At 44.5% G+C, this 18,703-nt stretch overlaps 1 protein-coding gene across 3 annotated transcripts in view; it reads left to right on the forward strand.

Moving 5' to 3' along the window:
• Positions 1 to 18,703, forward strand: part of SGSM3 (small G protein signaling modulator 3) — a 28,969-nt gene that overhangs the window by 4,733 nt on the left and 5,533 nt on the right. For 2 of the 3 annotated variants that reach the window (XM_021552808.4, XM_021552811.4), the window contains 14 exons: positions 4,867 to 4,949; positions 6,210 to 6,295; positions 7,485 to 7,551; positions 8,918 to 9,126; positions 9,275 to 9,382; positions 10,165 to 10,308; positions 10,691 to 10,886; positions 11,091 to 11,236; positions 12,140 to 12,367; positions 13,252 to 13,306; positions 16,898 to 17,025; positions 17,327 to 17,482; positions 18,021 to 18,075; positions 18,497 to 18,546. In XM_021552808.4, coding sequence (XP_021408483.1) covers positions 4,943 to 4,949; positions 6,210 to 6,295; positions 7,485 to 7,551; positions 8,918 to 9,126; positions 9,275 to 9,382; positions 10,165 to 10,308; positions 10,691 to 10,886; positions 11,091 to 11,236; positions 12,140 to 12,367; positions 13,252 to 13,306; positions 16,898 to 17,025; positions 17,327 to 17,482; positions 18,021 to 18,075; positions 18,497 to 18,546 — 1,635 coding nt within the window. In that variant the 5' untranslated portion in view covers positions 4,867 to 4,942. Of the gene's footprint in view, positions 1 to 2,761; positions 2,818 to 4,866; positions 4,950 to 6,209; positions 6,296 to 7,484; positions 7,552 to 8,917; positions 9,127 to 9,274; positions 9,383 to 10,164; positions 10,309 to 10,690; positions 10,887 to 11,090; positions 11,237 to 12,139; positions 12,368 to 13,251; positions 13,307 to 16,897; positions 17,026 to 17,326; positions 17,483 to 18,020; positions 18,076 to 18,496; positions 18,547 to 18,703 lie in introns of those variants that run through there. The other variant, XM_085570400.1, reaches the window with a different exon arrangement.

Here is an 18,703-nt window from a genome sequence, read left to right on the forward strand (position 1 = left end):
TGTATAAACTGATAATTTACATAGCTCAGCAGCTTCAGCTCCACTGGAGCTCTCTGTAATTGCAGCAGGCATTGCTGGACACCGAGCAGTGCAAGGAGCAGAACTGTTGCATGGAAGTACCTTTTAGTTATATTTCTGCACAGAATTACATTTCCAATGAGGGCAGGAATCCACAGGGTGCTTTATGGCAGGAGACACAGAGTTCCAGTTTACTTTTTGCTGTCTCTGTTGCTCTAATAGTGCCGTGAGGCAGCTGGGAGGAAACACTTTGCCCTGCCACATTCCTGCTGTCAATATATGATCCCAGTTAATGACTGGGCAGCACTGGAGTCCTGGGTGGTGCCTCTACAGTCAGTGGTGTAACCTCTCAGAAGCTTGCCTGCCTGCCTGGCTCTGCAAGCCTCCCCCTTGCTGCTCTCCAGGTCTCTCATCTCCCTTTTGAGACCTGCCCTAAGCTTCTGGTGCATCTCTGGTTCACTTCCAGTACTACAAGAAGTGGCGTGAGAGCAGTTAAAGTTCCCAGCTCTTCATTCCTAGTCATGTCATAGAGAGGAAGCCTGAAGGCGACCTCAGCACTTCCAGCCTGCATTTGTACATGTTGCTCAACACCCAAAGCAGCATGAAACTGGTCGTGGTTTGTAAGCCTCAGACAGGAAGTTTGGGATGAGCCAGGTTCACTAACATCATATTGACTCCTTAACCGGTGTCCATGTGGGATTCTGCATTTTTTACAAAGCCGGGCTCTCAGGATGTGAGGGACAGGAGCTCTCTGCATCTTGTCTGCCACTCTTGGTCAGGTGTGTGGCTGCTCTTTGCTCACTTATGTATTTGTTTGTGAAGCTGGAGTTCTCTTCTGACTCTGTGTGCAAAGCAAATATTGACTTGTGGACTAATGGCATTTGCAGCTCCAGGATATGCCTTTGCCTGACTTGAGGGAGATGCTGATGGGGGAAGGGAAGGAATGCCAAGGGCATCCTGCTGAGAGTTCCTTGGACCATTAATTGAGCAAATCAGGATTATAATTTGGAAAACATAAGTTTTCTGGTTGTGAGAAGACAAAATTGAACTTCTAGTTCAGTGCAGAGCTTTTGTCTGATTTCTGAGAGAGGTATTAAATTGGACACAATCTACTTGGGATTATAAAGCTGAGCTAGAAGAGGCTTCTAGAGCTATAGCTATGTGCATAGCCTCCTGATGGGTGCTGTGACTTTCAATCACTTCTCTCTCTTCCAAAACTTTCTTTCTTAATAAAGGAAGAGAATAAAAACAGTGGAAACCAGCTAACAATCCAGAGGTGGTAGTGGGATTTACTGCATACACTGTTGCTTTCTGTTCATTAAACGTAAAGGAACGTAAAGAGTTTTTCCCATGCCGTCTTACTGTCAGAAGAGGTGTTGTAACTGTCAGAACAGAGGTGCAATTCCTGTAACAGTGAATGAAAATTATTCTAGAAATAATTGTTATGCTTGTTCTGTTCCTTCTGATGATACTCAGTGGAGGTTCCTGCATAGTTACTGGTTGTAAAGTTTTCAGGCTACAAAGACATTGCTTGGTAAAATGTTTGTCTTCTGCACAGTCTGCTAGAGGTATGCTGCCTTTTTGGTGGATTTTTTTTTAAACAGTGAGGGAAGAACACTCTTGGGAAGGAGTTTCTGCCCCAAAATAAAGGTTCTACTGAAAGGCTCCGGACAGTGTCACTTTGTGCTTAGCACATCCAGGCCCTACCAGCACAGGCTTAGGTGGAGATCACCTCAGCAAAAGAGGCTAAGCAGGTAAAACACAGGCAGCAGGAAATTGCTATTTGGGTTTGCCAGGAGCCAGGTAATTGAAATCTCTCATGCTACAGCTGTGGGGAAGAGCCAGTGTGTCCAGGAGAGGAGCAGTATTTCCAAGTGGAAGTAAATTTGCAGTACTGCTTTGCAAACATCAATTTCTGAAGGCACCTGCACTAGGAAATAAACTAATTGGACATAATACTGCATGGTGTGTGTTTGCAACTCCAACAAAGGTGTTGCAGGTGGAGTACCTGATGTTGTACCTGATGCTGAGTGCGTGCTTCCATTGTAGCCTTCTTTTTCAGGTACATCACACCTCTGTTCTAGCAGGCTGGAAACAATGATGATGTGATTTGTTTTGGACTCTGAATTCAAAAAGTAAATAAGTGATTAACAGGTACTATTTGCATTCTAGCAAAAAGTACATTTTTTTTGAAATATGAAGACTACCTGTTGTTTAGCCAAAATTGTTTCATATAAGAAACTTAAATTGCCTTTAAACATGGGACATGCTCCTTAATGTGTGAGTGAAACTGCTTTTAATTTTGTAGCACTGAGGGTTTAGGAGTTGCCATTAATATTTGTTGGATCTGATGTATTTTTTCCTTTTTATTTCTTATTGTTAATTTATGTCAGAAGTGTGTATGTTGCAAATAACAGCAATTTTACACATGTAGTTTCACAAGCTTTGTGGAGCCCTTTTTGTTACTTGCTATCTCCTGGCTAAGAGAGATTAAGAGTTGTTTTAGATTTATATCCCTCAGTCAAAGGAAAGACCTTACTATGTCAATCCCACGTGTCAGATACCCTCTTCCTCTTCCTGGTTCGCACTAGGTGGTGCCTGGCTGTGTCAGGGAACCTTCTTTCCAGTCCCTGGGATGCTGGAAGGGCTGGTTCAGTGGCCTCAGCAACTTCTCTTGGAGACAGCTGGCTCTGAGGGCAGTGCCCAGGGCAGTGTGTCCATGTGCCACAGCAGGAGCCTTCCCTTGATGTGATTCCCACTGCTCACCCTGCCCTTCTACACAACCACGTCAGCAGCAAGGTGAGCCTCACGCTCTCTCTGGCCTCTGTCCCAGATGGGTGCTTGCAGGAAGGTTTCTATGGGAACCAGGGGCAGGAAAAACCTGCCCACCAAGTTCAGTGCTCTAATGTCAGGGATAGGAGAGCTGGCAGGGGAGTGATTCCCAGCAAGGCAGAGGCGGCTTGATGGCATGGACATGAGCAGGTGTTCCATCTGCTACACCTGTCTTGGGACAAGGAGAGACTCACTCAGCACTCTCCTGCTCTGTTTCCAAGCACTATGGTTAATTCCCTTATTATGGGCTTTTTTCTCAGCCATGTGCCTGACACCCTGGCCTGGCTCTTCCACAACAGGTCGGGTCACCAGTGGCTGTACATGCAATGAAGGTTAATAATGGCTGAGGGGAATCTACTCACAAGGTCAAGGCACTGAGGAAGATTCAGAGCACAGGCAATGACAAGCGTGGCAGATGTACCATGTGGTGACTGCATTCCTAATAAAAGCCATTGGAAACAGGATTAACTGAGCTGAGAGAAGGCAGGGGAGGAGGACACTTTGCAGGTGCAGGAACAGAGCAGCCATGGTTGTGAGGCAGTGAAAAAAGCATCAAAATACATTCACAGCTATGTTGGAAGGGAAGTAAGTAATGTCAGCCAATTTTCCTGCTTGGGATGTATGCTCTTTGTGTTTCCATGTAATATGAGCATGCAGATGCCCATTTTGTAATTGTTGCTATGTCTTCAACTACTAAGAAGAGTTGGTGCTAAGGAAACAAATGGGACAGGAGTGTAGGGAAGAACACACAAACATTTACAGAACTGGTGGACATGCAACTGATCATCCTGTGGACAACACTACTTCTCAGAAACAAAAGCTGGATTTTGCCCTAAGCGTTAGTGTCGGAATGGATCAGAGTGTCTGTTCATCCAGGCTGACCTTTCTCAGGCAGAGAACTGTTTAAATCCATCAGGAGGAAACCTTATCATTGTGTTCTCAGACACAGATGTTTTTTATGCTTTTGCAGTGTTGTGCAGCTACTTATCTTGGAGTGCTGTAGCAAGTTGCTTCCTGGCTGCAGGTGCTTACTGGAAAGCTCACTGAGGTGCAAAGGCAATATAACCTTGTACTAATCAGCACTGTGAAACAACTTGGATAGGGCCTGTGGGATGAATCCTTGGGGTTCCTCCTTTTAGCAGTTTACAGTCATAAGTAGCTTTAATGAAAAGGGAAGCTGGAAAAGCCATCCTAGGTGTCCAAATGTTAGTTTCTCCCAGGTTCTTTCCCAAGGAAGTGTGAGTGACTGATCTATCCCAGCACTGGGCTTTATCTGCTTGGTAGAGGTGACTCTTGCTGTCTCCCACACACAAATTGTACGGTTGATCTTAAAGTCCAAAATCTCTCTGATTACTGAACTATTCCGCTGTTTTCCTGGAAATCCCCATAGAAATCCCCATAAAATATGCTGTTAACTAGTGCCAGGAAAGCAAGGAGGAGAGCTCTATTGCCTGATTTAGTTCAGAGGAGTCTGGTTCATGACTCTTTGCAGAGGTACTTGATAGCATCTTGTCCACATCCATGTGCTTCAGGGACTTGTATTCTGCAGCCCTATGCACTTAACTCCTGTGCTTTGTGGTGCTACCCCTAAAGTCTCTTCTGGACTTACTGCATCTAATGATTACCTCTTAAACCCTTTTCACCACTCCTGTCCCTTCTCCATGGCCAATGTCTTCAGAGAATGATGATGTATGGGGTATTTTCTTAGTTTACATCATTAAATACAGGACTCAAAATATGCAATGGAAAAGGTGTTAAAAGTTGACTTGTTTTTTTGACATTGTTTCAAGCAGCAATGCTGTTATTTCCACAAGACAAATTACAGTGTGCTCTTTCTAGCTGGTCAGTAGGTATGAAACCAAAAGGAAATTCCAGTCTCTATGGGGGCGGAACTTAGATACTAAGGAATTTAATTTTCACGTGAGGAAGTTGTGTGTAAGGGGTCTGTCAGTCCCCTACCATGTTCTTAGATGCTAATTGAATTCTCTCATCACCCTTTTTTTCTTTTTATAACAGGAGTGTAATATCTCACCTCTGTGGACAGCTTTTCTGGACCTGCTGACGCCTGTGCCACTCAGCCTTGCCTAGTGCAATGTCAGGTGAGCACACAGAAATTGACACAGTATTTTCTCATTTTGTTGCTTGCTCTGTCTTCAGCTGAAACTTCATAACAAATGTTTCTGGTTCCAAGAAATGGAATAGGGACCGTGACATATTTTCTGGTCAGATTGAGAGAGGAAACTTTGTGACCTAGCAGCCTTTTCACTCAGGGTAAACTCAGTTCCTTCTTTTACAAGGTAGAGGCTTTTTCAGCCATTGAACAGAGAGGAAGGAGGCTGAAATGTGGTCTGCTTTCCCCATTTTTTTTTTTAATATTTTCTTGATTCTGTTCTCCCCCAACACTTCCCCAAAAGTGAGTGGCTCACAATGACTGTGAGAGATTTTTGCTGTACAGTTGTAGCTCTAGGACAAGCAGAATGCTGAAGAATAACTGCAGTTCAGTTGTAGACTTCTGAGATAGAAGCTTTGCTAAAACTAGGTCTTCTCCTTTGTAAAGAAGCCAACTTTCCCACCCTGTACTTTTTTCTAGACCTTCCTTCCTGGTCAAGCTGGTTATTTCAGGGCACATAACCCTGGGGGAGACTATGCTGCAAGGCCAGGTAGACCTTTGTCTTGCTGATAGAACAATAGAAAACTTGGGACATGTTTATCTGCTTCAATTGCACGACTTGATGTCTGCTTGTATTCCAAGGGAAGCTGTTCACTGGGGTTCTACCTGAGGCTGGAAGAGTCCTTGTCTTGAACACAAAAGACCATTAATATAGGCAAACTTTCATTGCTGCATCTCTCTATACATGGTCTGACAATATTCCAAGCTGCTGGGAAAAAAGGGAGCAGTTGAGCATCTTTCTGAGGGCTCTGATTTTCCATTCTGGTGCCTTAGTTGACAGAGTTTCAGGAAACTCTGGAGTGCTGCTGATGCTGGTCCATAGGAGGAATTTACTTCTGCAAAATAATAGTTATTTGGTGATGATACCCATGACTTGTTCACAGCTGATCACACAGCTTTTCCAAGCAGATGAGTGATCATATGATGCCATGGAACTATTTCTCTTTCCTAAGAATCACTTTCTTAGAGGTAATTCCATTTGGCCCTTTTGCCCAATAAAAAGGAACAAAACCATCTGAAATTACTGGCTTCCCTGGTGAAGTGGGAGATGTCTCAATGTTTAGAGTAGCAGTAGCAACAAACTGATGAGTGAGTCCTTCCCATGCTGGAACAGTCTGTATGGAGTGTGTATCATCCAAGGGTATTCTTCCAGGCTTTCACTGCTATGTGTTGATCTCTTTCTGTTTAGGCCATCACACTCCCTCTGCTGGGGGTCCCTTCTCAGCACTCACACCTAGCATTTGGCCTCAGGAGATCCTGGCAAAATACACACAGGTACAGTGTGGGACAGGGTGGGGATGTTCTCTGGCTCTGCAAAAGTAGGGGGAACCTGGTGTTTTCTGGTGGTCTCTGAAAGCCACAGGGAAAAGGAGAGAGAGGTGCACTTTTCCTCCAATGTTTTGGTTACGGATGTCACAGGTTTTGTGGTTGCATCCTGGCTTTTGCAAGAGAATCTTGCAGAGTATAAAGAAACTTCTATGAATTATTTCCCTGCTGTTTTGCAACTATTGCTCCACTGTAAAAATGTTGACACCCTCAGGGAGCCTCTGTCATCATCAAGCTACTCTGGACATCTTGTGCATGGCAGGAAATGCTAGTTTCAAGCTTGACACCAGGTGGGTAGAGCAGGAAGGAAGGAAGCAGCTGTGGAATTTTGTAATTTAGCCACAGTGTTTGCTGAAAGTAGATTAAAGCTTTTTGTTGGAGGTGTATGGGCAGTGCTTCTTGCTTCTTACATGCTGCCTGGTTGCAGTGCTTGCAAGAGTCCCCACAGGAGGTGCGGGTGGGCTTGTGGGAAAGGGGAGAAAGCAGTAGGTATTTACTCCTAAAAAAAGTCTGGAGGTAATCTCCACTGTGTATCCCCCAGTATGCCCCAATGCCAACCATGAGCACAGATGAGGAAGGTTGAGATTTTTTGAAGGTCATGGACCTTAAGTTTCTTTGGCCTATAATTTGGACTTGCATCACAGGTGCAAATCCTGGTTTTGCCTGCTGCCTTTCAAAGGACACTTGAGAGCAACAGGCAGGAGATGGAGTGGTACAGGGAGCTGAGTTTGCAGTGTGTGTGCAGAGGTAACAGGAAGGATGGCTGTGTATTAGTGATGCAGATAGTAGAGGTCACTTTAGCTGGTGTGTGGGTGTGTGTATATTCCTCAGTCCATGAGGAGGGCTATTTGTCCCTCCAGGTGAGCAGTTCTGATCTTGATAAGATGCTGTGCTGAAGTCCTGATGGGAAAATCTGTATAGTTTTTTTCCATGGAGAAGTCAAAATGGGAACAACAGGCAACATCTCCTCAGCTGGGAATTGTGGTGGGAAGCTTTAAAAATTAAAGGGCAAGGAGTCTAGTTGCTCAAAGGGCACAGAATGAGCAGTGGTGGGATGAGACAATATCTGTGTGACTCTGTGTGGTTATTCAGTGATAAACTGCTGAAAATGTCTGTTTTCCTTCCTTGCATCTCCCAGAAAGAAGAATCTGTCGAGCAGCCGGAGTTCCGCTATGATGAATTTGGTTTCCGAGTTGACAAGGAAGGTAAATCCAGTCCTGTCCCTCTCACTTGCATTGTGTTCAGCCCTTCCCATGCTTTTAAGTGTGGCAGGATTTTACAACCATTCTGTGCTAAGTCTTGTCTACCCACCTGTTTCTATGTTCTACCATTTGTAATCAAGTGCATTAGATGTGCTGGCCTTATGGAAGTCCAGAGCATAGACTATGCAGCAATTATTTCCATCCCCTTATGCTGTGCCATGGGGAAGAGGAAGAAAAGTTGGGGAGTTACCATTTCCATTAGCAGCTGCATGCTGGAGAAGGGCTACTTTCCCAGTTCACAGTGGGATCTCCTTTGTGTCCAGTAGTACTGCAAGGGCTCATAGCAGGCACAGTGCTGTCTGCTGAAAAACTCATGGCCAAGGAGCGTGGTGATATGTTCTGCCCACCCTTAGCAAAGTGTAGGGCAAAAACCTACATCCTAGTTTTTCTGCAAGCTGTGGAGGCAGACAATCAAATAGGAGGAGGCATGGAGTGCTGTTGAAGCTGAGCATCAAACTACAATAGCTGGCTGCCTTAGCAAAGAGGAAGAGAAAGAAGTAGGAGATGTAGGAATTGTTTCATGGGCCCTGGGGGTCATTCCCAGGGCTCAGACTATATAATATAAGGGCAAAAGTTGTTTGCACATGTGCCCCTGAGGCACCTTGAGTCATAGAGGATCCTCTTTGAAGCAATCACCTGAAGATGAGGACAGAACGTTGTGATTTTTTTTTTCAGACAGAACATCTGTGCATTATAAAATCAGCAGAAAGATTTGGAGCACATTGTTGGGGTGTATTATATGATGGACAGAGTGTCTTATGTCAAACCTGTCCTTGTGCTAAAGCATCTATTTCAGGAAGCCAGCCTCAGGTTAAGGTGCTTTCTCATTGTGAATTTGGAAGTGTCCTTATTAAACTGTTTTTGGTGATTAAATAGCCCCAGAGTTAACATTTTTCACCGCATTACTTCCATGACCATATAGCTTTTGCTTGCCAACTCTGGGGCTTGCTATGCTTTTGTCAGCCTGATTTACAGATCCTGCAAAACCCAACAGGATGACTGCTGCCAGGATCTTGTTTAATTACAGCCACACTGTGGTCTAAATAAGTAAGTAGGGACTAGAAGCCTGCTGACAGCTTCTTTAGTTATCAAGGTCCCAAGCCTTTTGCTTATGACCATAAAATTTGCTGCATGGAGTAGGCAGTTAGAAACCAACCTTTGCCTTTCCATGCTCTGACTGGAAGATATGAATGTTTTGAATGTGCTTTTTTCAGATGGCTATCTTATTTCCCACCCTGCCATGTGTTCATTTCCTCTCCTGTACCCTGTCTCATTTGTCTGTTTCCTTCTCTACCCTTTGCTGAAACAGATGGTGCTGAGCCAAACTCCAGCAAGCTTCTGGGGGTCCCACTGACAGAGGAGCCACAGCAGAGGCTCAAGTGGCAGGCTCATCTGGAATTCACACACAACCATGATGTGGGCGACCTCACCTGGGACAAAATTGAGGTCACCCTGCCACATTCAGACAAGCTGCGCTCCCTGGTGCTGGCCGGCATCCCACATAGCATGAGGCCACAGGTGAGAGTGCTGCCTCTTCTGGGCAGGCACTCCTGCCTGGAGTAAGAGATCGTGGAATGGGATCTCTTGAGATGACAGTTGAGAAGGTGCCAGATTATGGCTTTCTGTGGCTGAGTGACTTGTGTCTCTGTTCACCTTGTCCCCCCAGTTGTGGATGCGCCTTTCAGGGGCTTTGCAGAAGAAGAGGAACTCAGAGATGTCATATCGAGATATTATGAAAAACAGCTCTAACGATGAAACCATTGCTGCCAAACAGGTAGGAGATCCTTCCTAGTGCTGAGTGGGAAGAAGGGCAAGATCTGCTGTGTGAGGCAGTGCTGTCTGCCTGAAAGCTGCAGCGGGGATAGTTGAGAGGATGTGTGATTAAGTCCTGGTAAAGCTTAATCCTGTGGAACATATTTCTCCTCTGTTTTGTTGGAATAGCAATTGTTTAGCTCTACACCTTCCTAGGACAGCAGGAAAAGGGTTAGAAAAATGCTGCAGTTGCATCTCAGGAAACATCACCATAGTCACTGAGGGAAGGGAAAGATACAAGGCTGACAGATGCACCTCTGTTGAGATTGTGGCAGCTGCTTTCAGGGCCTGTCTTTCTTCCCTCAAGCACAAAATTTCTGAACACCAGCAAGACTGTTAAAGGGTATTTTCTCTCTTCCTTTGACTTCACAGATTTGGCCAGGTTGTTGTTTTTTCTCTGGAATGCATTTGTTGGGAAGCCATGCTTGAAATCCAAGCAGATGTAATTCTCAACTAGTGTATGTTTCCTATTGTCAGTGGTGAAACTAGGGTCTGAGTTTAGGCAAGTATTTCTAGGGATTTGGCAAGCCACTGTCTTCACTGGCATTTTCCCACATGTCTTTGAAGGCTGTTAAACTGACCTCAGATGCTTGGACAGGGACATCTTTGGTGTTTGAGGACTTACAGGTGGATGTGGGGAGGCAGAGTTCCCTGATGCAGGGGGCCAGGGGAAGTGCAGAGAGCTGAAGGCAGTTTTTCAGATGCTGCAAGCTGACTCTATCCTTGTTTATGGCTGCCTGACAGATTGAAAAGGACTTGCTACGGACAATGCCCAGCAACGCCTGCTTCTCCAATATGAACAGCATCGGGGTGCCGCGGCTGCGCAGGATACTACGGGGACTTGCCTGGCTCTACCCAGACATTGGATATTGTCAGGGCACTGGCATGGTAACCTGCTTTTACAGTGTCTTTGTGATAGGGATCAGTTTGTATCTGGTTGCTACACTACAGCCAATTATTTGAGGTAGTACTGCCAGATACTGTGGTCTCCAGGTGAGCTGAAAAGATATCCCTTCCACCTGGAATACTTTTCCTAAAGAAAGGAGAGCAGAATAGCACCACACATCCAAAGATACAGAAGACTGTGATCCATCTGTTGGAGAGGGGGCAGTCATTATACTGAGGAGAAATCCCTTCAGTGAAGACTGTAGTAGAGCTCCTGCAGAAGGAAGATTTTTGGCACCTAGATACTGGTCCATCTCTCCATGTGAGAAAGTGGGGAAAGAGTTCCCACTTAGAACATGCAGTTTTTCTTCCTTCAAAATCCTAGGTGGCTGCCTCTCTGCTGCTCTTCTTGGAGGAGGAAGATGCCTTCTGGATGATGTGTGCTATCATTGAGGAATTGGTTCCTGCCTCCTACTTCAGCACCACCCTCATGGGTGTGCAGACAGACCAGCGTGTCCTGCGGCAGCTCATTGTGCAGTACCTGCCCCGCCTGGACAAGCTGCTTCAGGAGCACGACATTGGTAAAAGTGTGCCTTAGAAATTTCTTGCCAGGGTGACATGCAGACAAAGAGTATTGTTCTTTTTAAACAAAGGGGAGCACCAGGGAGAGGAGCAAACCTCCTGACCCTGGAGGCAAGGCATGGAGGAAAGCCCTTAGGAGAGTCCACTTTCAGTGGTTGACTGATTTCCTTTGTTGTGATTATTTTCCATGTCTCTGTTCACAGAGCTCTCCTTGATCACCTTGCACTGGTTCCTAACCTCTTTCGCTAGTGTTGTCCACATCAAGCTGCTGCTACGTATTTGGGACCTCTTCTTCTACGAGGGCTCTCTGGTGCTGTTCCAAGTCACTTTGGGCATGCTAAGTATGAAGGTAATTCCCAACTCCTCTCCCACCTTTATCATACTTCAGTGTTTATTTCTGAGATTTTGAGGCAAGAAGGTTTTGTATCCACTTGTTGTATGTGGTTTGGGAGTGTGTTAGGGAAGACAACTTCCTGCTGCCTTCAGAACTGGAGGCTGTGAAAATCTTCACTGAAATTAGAGATTGCTGTTTCCCATGCGTACCTCATTTGTTGCCACATAATGAAACCTCATCAGCTGCCACCCTCTAATCAGTCTAGATCCCAGCCTGAGGGTCCACCTTATCTAAATCTAAACTGAGATACCTCTTGATTTTGCATAACCTGGGAGGAAAGAGAAAGTCAAAGTTGTGATCATCTGAGAAGTTTTGGATGGCATTGCTTGAATGCTCTAAGAGATTAACATTGTCCTGACTGCATTTGATTTGGTTGGCCTGATCTTTTCCTTTTCTATGTGAAAAACAGTTTTGTATTCAGTTTGCTGTGTGAAGGGCAAGAGCGATCCTGCTGGGAGTAAGGGGAAGGTGGAGCACAGTTTGACATGGCAGGTGCTCTGGAGTGCAATTCCCATTCTCTTATCCCTGGCAAGATCCCTGCTGTGACCAGTCCTAGCAGTTGGTGCAGAATAGGTTTGGGTTTGGTTTTCTGTGCTGATTTGACTTAATTTCAATGGCGAATGCTGTGATTCAAAAAAATGCTGGCTAGAATTCTAGGAGGAGAGTGCAGTAGAGCAGTAAAAGATGCTGTTCCCCTCTCAAAAGTAGCTAGGACTTTTCCTGTTGAAGGTTTTTTTTAATGGAATTTTCTAGTTGTACCTGCCCAGGCTCTACACTGAATGTAAAACTGCATCTAGCAGCCTCAGGAGCACAGTCATGTTACTCCTCCATGAGGCAAAAATGACTGTGTTGTTGCAGGAGGATGAGCTGATCCAGTCTGAGAACTCTGCCTCGATCTTCAACACGCTGTCAGACATCCCGAGCCAGATTGAAGACGCAGATGTGTTGCTGCGAGAGGCCATGCGCGTGGCTGGCTCGCTGACGGACGTGGCGGTGGAGACCCAGCGCCGCAAGCACCTGGCCTACCTCATCGCTGAGCAGGGGCAGCTGCTCAACTCCAGCACCACTGTCAACAACCTATCCAAAGTGAGTGCACAGAGTCCCACTGCCTCTGCTGCTCCCTTTTTACCATTCCTTACATATTCCCACCCAATTATGGCTTGTGAGCAGTAGGTCCTCCTGTTTGAGAGGATTTTTGGTTCCAGGATAATGGTTACCGAGTAAAGAAAATGTATTGGGAAATCCTACACCAATGGCATGCTGCCAATCCTGTCCTGGTTGATAAATCCCCAGATGAAAGGGATATTAGCGCTGTTTGTAATTATCATCATGAAAGTGATGATGAAATGTGATGCATTTCATTAATGGAAACTAAAAGAAACAACATATGCTTTTGGCAGAATTTGCTTGAAGCACAGAGTAGGAACTGAATTTAATCCATTACTAAAGAACTGGTACACTAAAATAACCTTGGAAGGTAGAGTCAGAAAACAGCAGCAGCTGCTTTTGAGGAGCCAAATTAAAAATGCAGCTGTGTTTAATCTTGGACTAAAATCTATGGTTGCAAAACAAGACAGGCAATTCTAAAATGTAATAGCCATACACATAGAAATTTATATGGAATTGCTTTTTGCAACAAATACAATTAGAGTTAAAATTATTAAGAGTTAAAATAAAATTATTATATTTACATGGATCGTGGTTGATTCTTGAACTTCAATTATGCATTTTTAAAAATTAAGCTATAAAGTACCTGTTGCACATGGAGCAGATGGAGCAGTAAAGCTGATGCAATGTGTTAGGACTAGAGTAATTCCTGTCTAATACTGCCACTTCACTGCCCTGCCCCTTCTAGTGGTCTATGACAGGATCCCTTTCCCAGAACTGACTAGAATGGAGAGTTGCTTTATTTTCTTTCTGAAGTCTGTCCTAATGTGTGCACTTCATTCTCTCTGTTCCCTCTCCCACAGATTGTGCGACGCAGGACTCAGCGCAGGAAATCCGGCATCACCTCTCTGCTTTTTGGTAAGGACAATCCTGTGCCTTTTGTGTGTTGTTGGTGTCTGTAGCAGTTTAGGAAGGAGGCGAGCAGGCAAAGGAGGGAAACACTAGGACAGAGGGATCGGAGAGAAGGGAGTCAGAACTGAAGGATGAGAGGGAAGAAGTGCAGTTTACTACTTGATTTCTTTGATATGAGCTCAGAAAGTAAATTTTAGGTTAGACAGTCCATGAACAGTGGACCAACAGGACATGCAGCTCAGCCCAGCTGTAATGTCCTTCTTGCACTGACCAACTCATCAAACACATTTTCTGGCAGACCTTAGAGAGTCCACAGGCTGGATGTGGTACTCTCTGATCTTACTCTGCTCAGTTCAGGAACATCTCTGAATATGTGAGACAGGGCAGGATCTCTAGTGTGTCATCCATCAAAATTATAAAGGAGAGTTAGATGTTGTGACTTCAACAACAACAATGGGAAGTCTTGCTTTTGACTCTTAATTTTCTTCACTTATGAGCCAAGTCAGCATATGTCCAGAAAGGGTACAGTCAGAATAGCTTTTGGAGGAGTTTAAGAGTAACTTATTTCTTGACTCCATAAGAGTCTGTATGCTGTAAGCCTCACTGTCAGCACCTTACTTGAAATTGGCTGGTCTTTTTGAAATTGCCACATGTCACCACAGGAATTGTTTTTCCGGAAGAAGGCAACATACTGAATTTGCAGGACTCAGTGTTCCTGTTGTTGTTGAAATAGCCTGAATAAATCTAAAAATGGGCTTTACTGGTCTTTCCAGAGAGGAGCTTTTCTGATGTTCTCCAGGAAGCTGATATATTTTTTCCTACAAGCACATAGAACAGTACATATAAAAATGATGGTGGAGTACCCACGATGCTGTAAAGTCAAGCATGCAGAAGTGAAGAAACACAGGAAAGTTGCTTGTGCAACCTAAACTCAGAGCTTTTGTATGTAATGTTATCATACAGTTGGTACAGACTGAACTTGCTGGGAATTTGGCTGCTTCACACACTTTTCTTGTGTCTGTCTCCTTGACAGTTTGAGTATTTTCATGGAGGTGATAGTGAGTTATGCACTTGCACAAAGATAAATTTTAAGTTCAAGCTTCAAAATATATCAGTGGTAGAAAAAAGATAATTGATAGGGTTTTACCATTTTAGTGGGGCTTCTGTACAATAACCATCATGTGTTTTACCTAACATTATTAATATTTAAAACGTTGGTTAAAACTGAGAAGTTGTCATCCTGCAGTAGTTGACCACAATGGAAAAATTCAGCCCAAGTGAGAGGAAGGAAAGCGTGTATGTGATAAATTCACCCTCTACTGGGAACTGACAGTCAATCCTAAATGTAGTCTGCTGCCTGTGCCTAAATGTGTCTACTACTGTGTAGTACTGGTACTTACTTTCCTCATCTGGGAGGGAAGGAGAACTTACCCAGAGATTAATTCTTCTTCCTTAGAGTGAATTCAGATGTGGTAGTAACTTGGGCAGGAGTCATAGAATCACAGTAGCACTGTTTAGAAGAGACCTCTCAGTGTCTGTATTCCAACATCTCCTACTTGAAGCAGACTCTTGCTCATGCTAGATCAGGTTGGTCAGGGCTTTCTGTAGTTGAGATACAAAGAGTTGTACTAGATTTACAATGCAGGAAGAGAAACAAATAAGGAAAGATTATTTGGTGGAGATCAGAACATGCAAGAGGTGTTTTCCTGTTGTGTGGGCATTGCAGCAAGGGAATACAGAAGAGCTCCTCCTGTGCAGATCTGTGTAGCTCATCAGTTTTTGCAGGCTCCAAGTAGAGCTCCGCACATGTGGCTGATCATGCAATGTGGTTTCCTGTTTGGAAATGTGGGTGTTGAAGTTTGAAAGTGTACATGTTGAGTGCAGTGAGGTGAGTCTGGGGGACACGCCAGCTGTTTTCCTCTTACCATACACACTTTAAGGTGAGAGTGTGGAACTTGCTTCCCACATCTCCTGCTTGTGTTTGTCTAGGATTGATCTGAGTAGAGAAGGAAGAGCATGGTGTTTTGGCCAGATGGGACTGAGAGATGACAGAAAGAATCAATGATCTATGTAAATGAAAGCAGCCCACAGAGCTAGTGTAGCTGTGGTTTAGTTTCTTCTCTAGTTGCATTCTATTTTAGAAGCATGACATTTTTGGGAACCCCTGACATCTACGTGCTCACCTATCTATCTTCCATCTCTGCATCTCTGAATACTGAGAGTACTGGCATGCCCTGTACCTACCCCTGGATACAGAGGAGGAGATTTTGTTATTTTTTTATTACTTAGACTGGGAGTAACTATGCCCCACAATTTTTCTAATTCAGAAGCAAAGTTCAGTTTTCTCTTAAGCTCTGTGAATGTGATGTATCTCAAATAATTTAATGTAGCAGATATAAAATTATTTTTGTAATTGTTTTCTATCTAATGTTGTGCTTTTGTTTATGTTTCTAAAGTTTGGGTCTTTTTAATTAGGATCACATGACTAAAAGGTACTCTTAATCACTTTTCAATTAGCACAAGTTTAACGTGTGTATAGCTGTTGCAGCAGCTGTAGCTCAGGCCATGCTTTATTTATATGGTTTTCTGTAATGCTGCTAGAAGATAAGCAGAGTAATAATTTGCTAGCTGGTGATTTACTTGGGTCCTGAATAAAAGCTGTGTTTGTACAAACATTAGAGTTCAGTGAAAAAATACATAAATTTAAATGTTAATTATGTTAATCAAGCTACCACATCTTCAGTATATTATAGAGGGAGCAAAAACAGATATATGAAAGTACACTTTGGATTTAATAGAAAATTATTTTTTTAGAAAAATAAGGAAATGGTTCATTGTTCCCAAACATCATGTACCCAGTATTTAAGGCATGTAGATACATTAACAAAAAGAATCTAAAGAATCCACCCTATCAGGTATCTTTCTGCGTAAGGCAATAGACATAGGCTGTCAAAACTCCTGGGGGAATTAGTGATAGTTAAAAGATGCTTTGGTAACTTTTACTTTGGGCTCATGACCATTTCTGTACACCCCAAACATTTGAAGTCTGGCTCTTAAGTAGCTTGAGGTCTCTTGTGGCTCTGACTTCATAACTGGGACAAGAAAATAGGCTGTCTTAGTTTTTCAGATCTTTTCCAAGACTCAGTGAAGAATGTGCTCTCAGCCTGTGAGTTATATAAATATCAAAAGTAATTCAACCAAAACGTGATTCAGTTTCAAGAGAATGTCAGCTGAAGGGAATTACTGCAAGTTCACCAGTCTTGTATCCCACCTTTCAGCTGACCATATATTACAGACACATCTTGAAAGTAGTACTTTGGTATACTGAGTTTCCCAGACAGATCAAAGATGGCATATTCCAGTTCGATATGCAGATGGAAGTATCATCTCCTTAAACTTTGATGCAGTCAGATTGGTATGTACTATTTACATTATTGAATAGATTGGCAGTAAGTACCTGCCTTAGTTTAGGTACTTCTGATGTTAGGCTTGTTTGGTTTCTTCAGAACCAATAAATTCTAACAGTAACAAAATAATAAATACCATGTACTTGCTTTACTTCCATTGCTTTCCCTCTGGCTGCATGGGCTCCACCAGGGGATGATGATCTGGAGGCACTGAAAGCCAAGAACATCAAGCAGACAGAGCTGGTGGCTGACCTGCGTGAGGCCATTCTCCAGGTGGCACGGCACTTCCAGTGTGTGGATCCCAAGAACTGCATAATTGTGAGTGGAAACAGCTGGATCTGCACTGCTGTGTGCTCCAGGCATGAGTTTTGAGTGTTCAACCCAGGACATGGCTGTTCAAATGTTCTTGAGGTGTGGGCTTGAGAAAGAGCATGCCAGGTGTAATGGCTGGAGGGTGAGGCTTGCTTAATTCATCTGTGGTGGAGGGCTGTGCTGAGAGGCTGTCTGCTGTCTAGGAGCAGGAAAAGGTTTGGAAACAAGAGCAGGCAAGCTTTGGCAGGTAACCAGGAGACACTTGTGGACTTTGATTCCTCTCTGCTCTCATGTGTGTACCTGCTAGGATCTGACCCCAGACTACAGCATGGAGAGCCACCAGCGGGACCATGAGAACTACGTGGCCTGTTCCCGCAACCGGCGCCGCCGAGCCAAGGCACTGCTGGATTTTGAGCGCCACGATGATGACGAGCTGGGCTTCCGCAAAAACGACATCATTACGGTGTGTCAGACTGTGGACAGGCATCACGGGGGACAAGCAGACCCAGCTTGTTTGGGACGCTGTGCTACCTCTCCTGCAGGGGAAAGAAGGGAGGAGATAAGAGCCCAGTTAGAGGCCCAAGAGAAGCAGCTGGTGCTCCTAGGAACTGCCTGGGGATGAGGCAGTGTGTTTCTCTGAGTGTTGTCTTGTGGGTCGTTCTTGCTGCCACCACCAAGGCCCTTTCCTGGCTGCTGCATGGCTGTGCAAAAGATGGATTTGGTCCAACCCAAGTCCCAGTTTAACAATGCATACTGAACTGTGATACGACTGTAAAAGCATCCATTTGCATTCAGCTGTGAGCGTCCCATCTAAAACAGGGGAGAAGAGGATGTTTGCAGTAGCTTTGTGCCCTTGAAGGCCCTGGGCCATGTGAAATGAGAACATTGGCAAAGCAGTTGAGAAGAAAGCAGTTCCTCATTGTGGACACACAGCCAGGCAGCTGTACCCCTCCTGCCACTGCAACCTCTTCAACTGGTATTTTCCACTCCCTCTTTTTCAGATCATTTCCCAGAAGGATGAGCACTGTTGGGTGGGAGAGCTGAATGGACTGAGAGGTGAGAACAGGATGGGTTGCACTGGGGAGAATGGGGCCAGATGCAGAGCATCCATTCATCTACACCAACTGCTCTGGCAGCAAAGGCTCTGCCAGGTACCCAGAGTATCCGCCAGGGGCAAAGCAAACGTATGAGAGCAGTCATGCAGCAGTGACCTGGTTACTTCTTGCAAACAGCAAGTTTAGGCTCCATCCTCCTGGCATGGTGTGGTTGGTGCATGCCACCACTGCTGCATATGAGCAGTGTTCTGCAATTGACTTTCTTGTACAACTGCCTTAGTTATTGTGATTTTGAGGCAGCTTGCTTCCTTCTTTGGGGGTAGGTCCTATGAACTCTGATTTTTATCTCAGCTCTTACTGGGCTTTGTGTAAGGATTTCTCGGTATCTTTATCAGGCTCATCTCTTTGTTCACTCTTTGTAGGTTGGTTTCCTGCAAAATTTGTGGAGATCTTGGATGAGCGGAGTAAAGAGGTACCTCAAAACCCCACCATTACAAAAAAAACCTTCACATTTAAAAAAATAGTTTTGTCATAACTGAAAAAAGCCACAGATGAAAAGAGCCATAGATTTCCCTCCTTCAGTCTGTTTGCTTTCTCTGGCCATTGAGTACTTTGTGATGTGATCAGGC

This window comes from Lonchura striata, chromosome 1A (assembly GCF_050655825.1).
Source record: "Lonchura striata isolate lonStrDom1 chromosome 1A, ASM5065582v1, whole genome shotgun sequence".
Taxonomy (NCBI): Eukaryota; Metazoa; Chordata; class Aves; order Passeriformes; family Estrildidae; genus Lonchura; species Lonchura striata.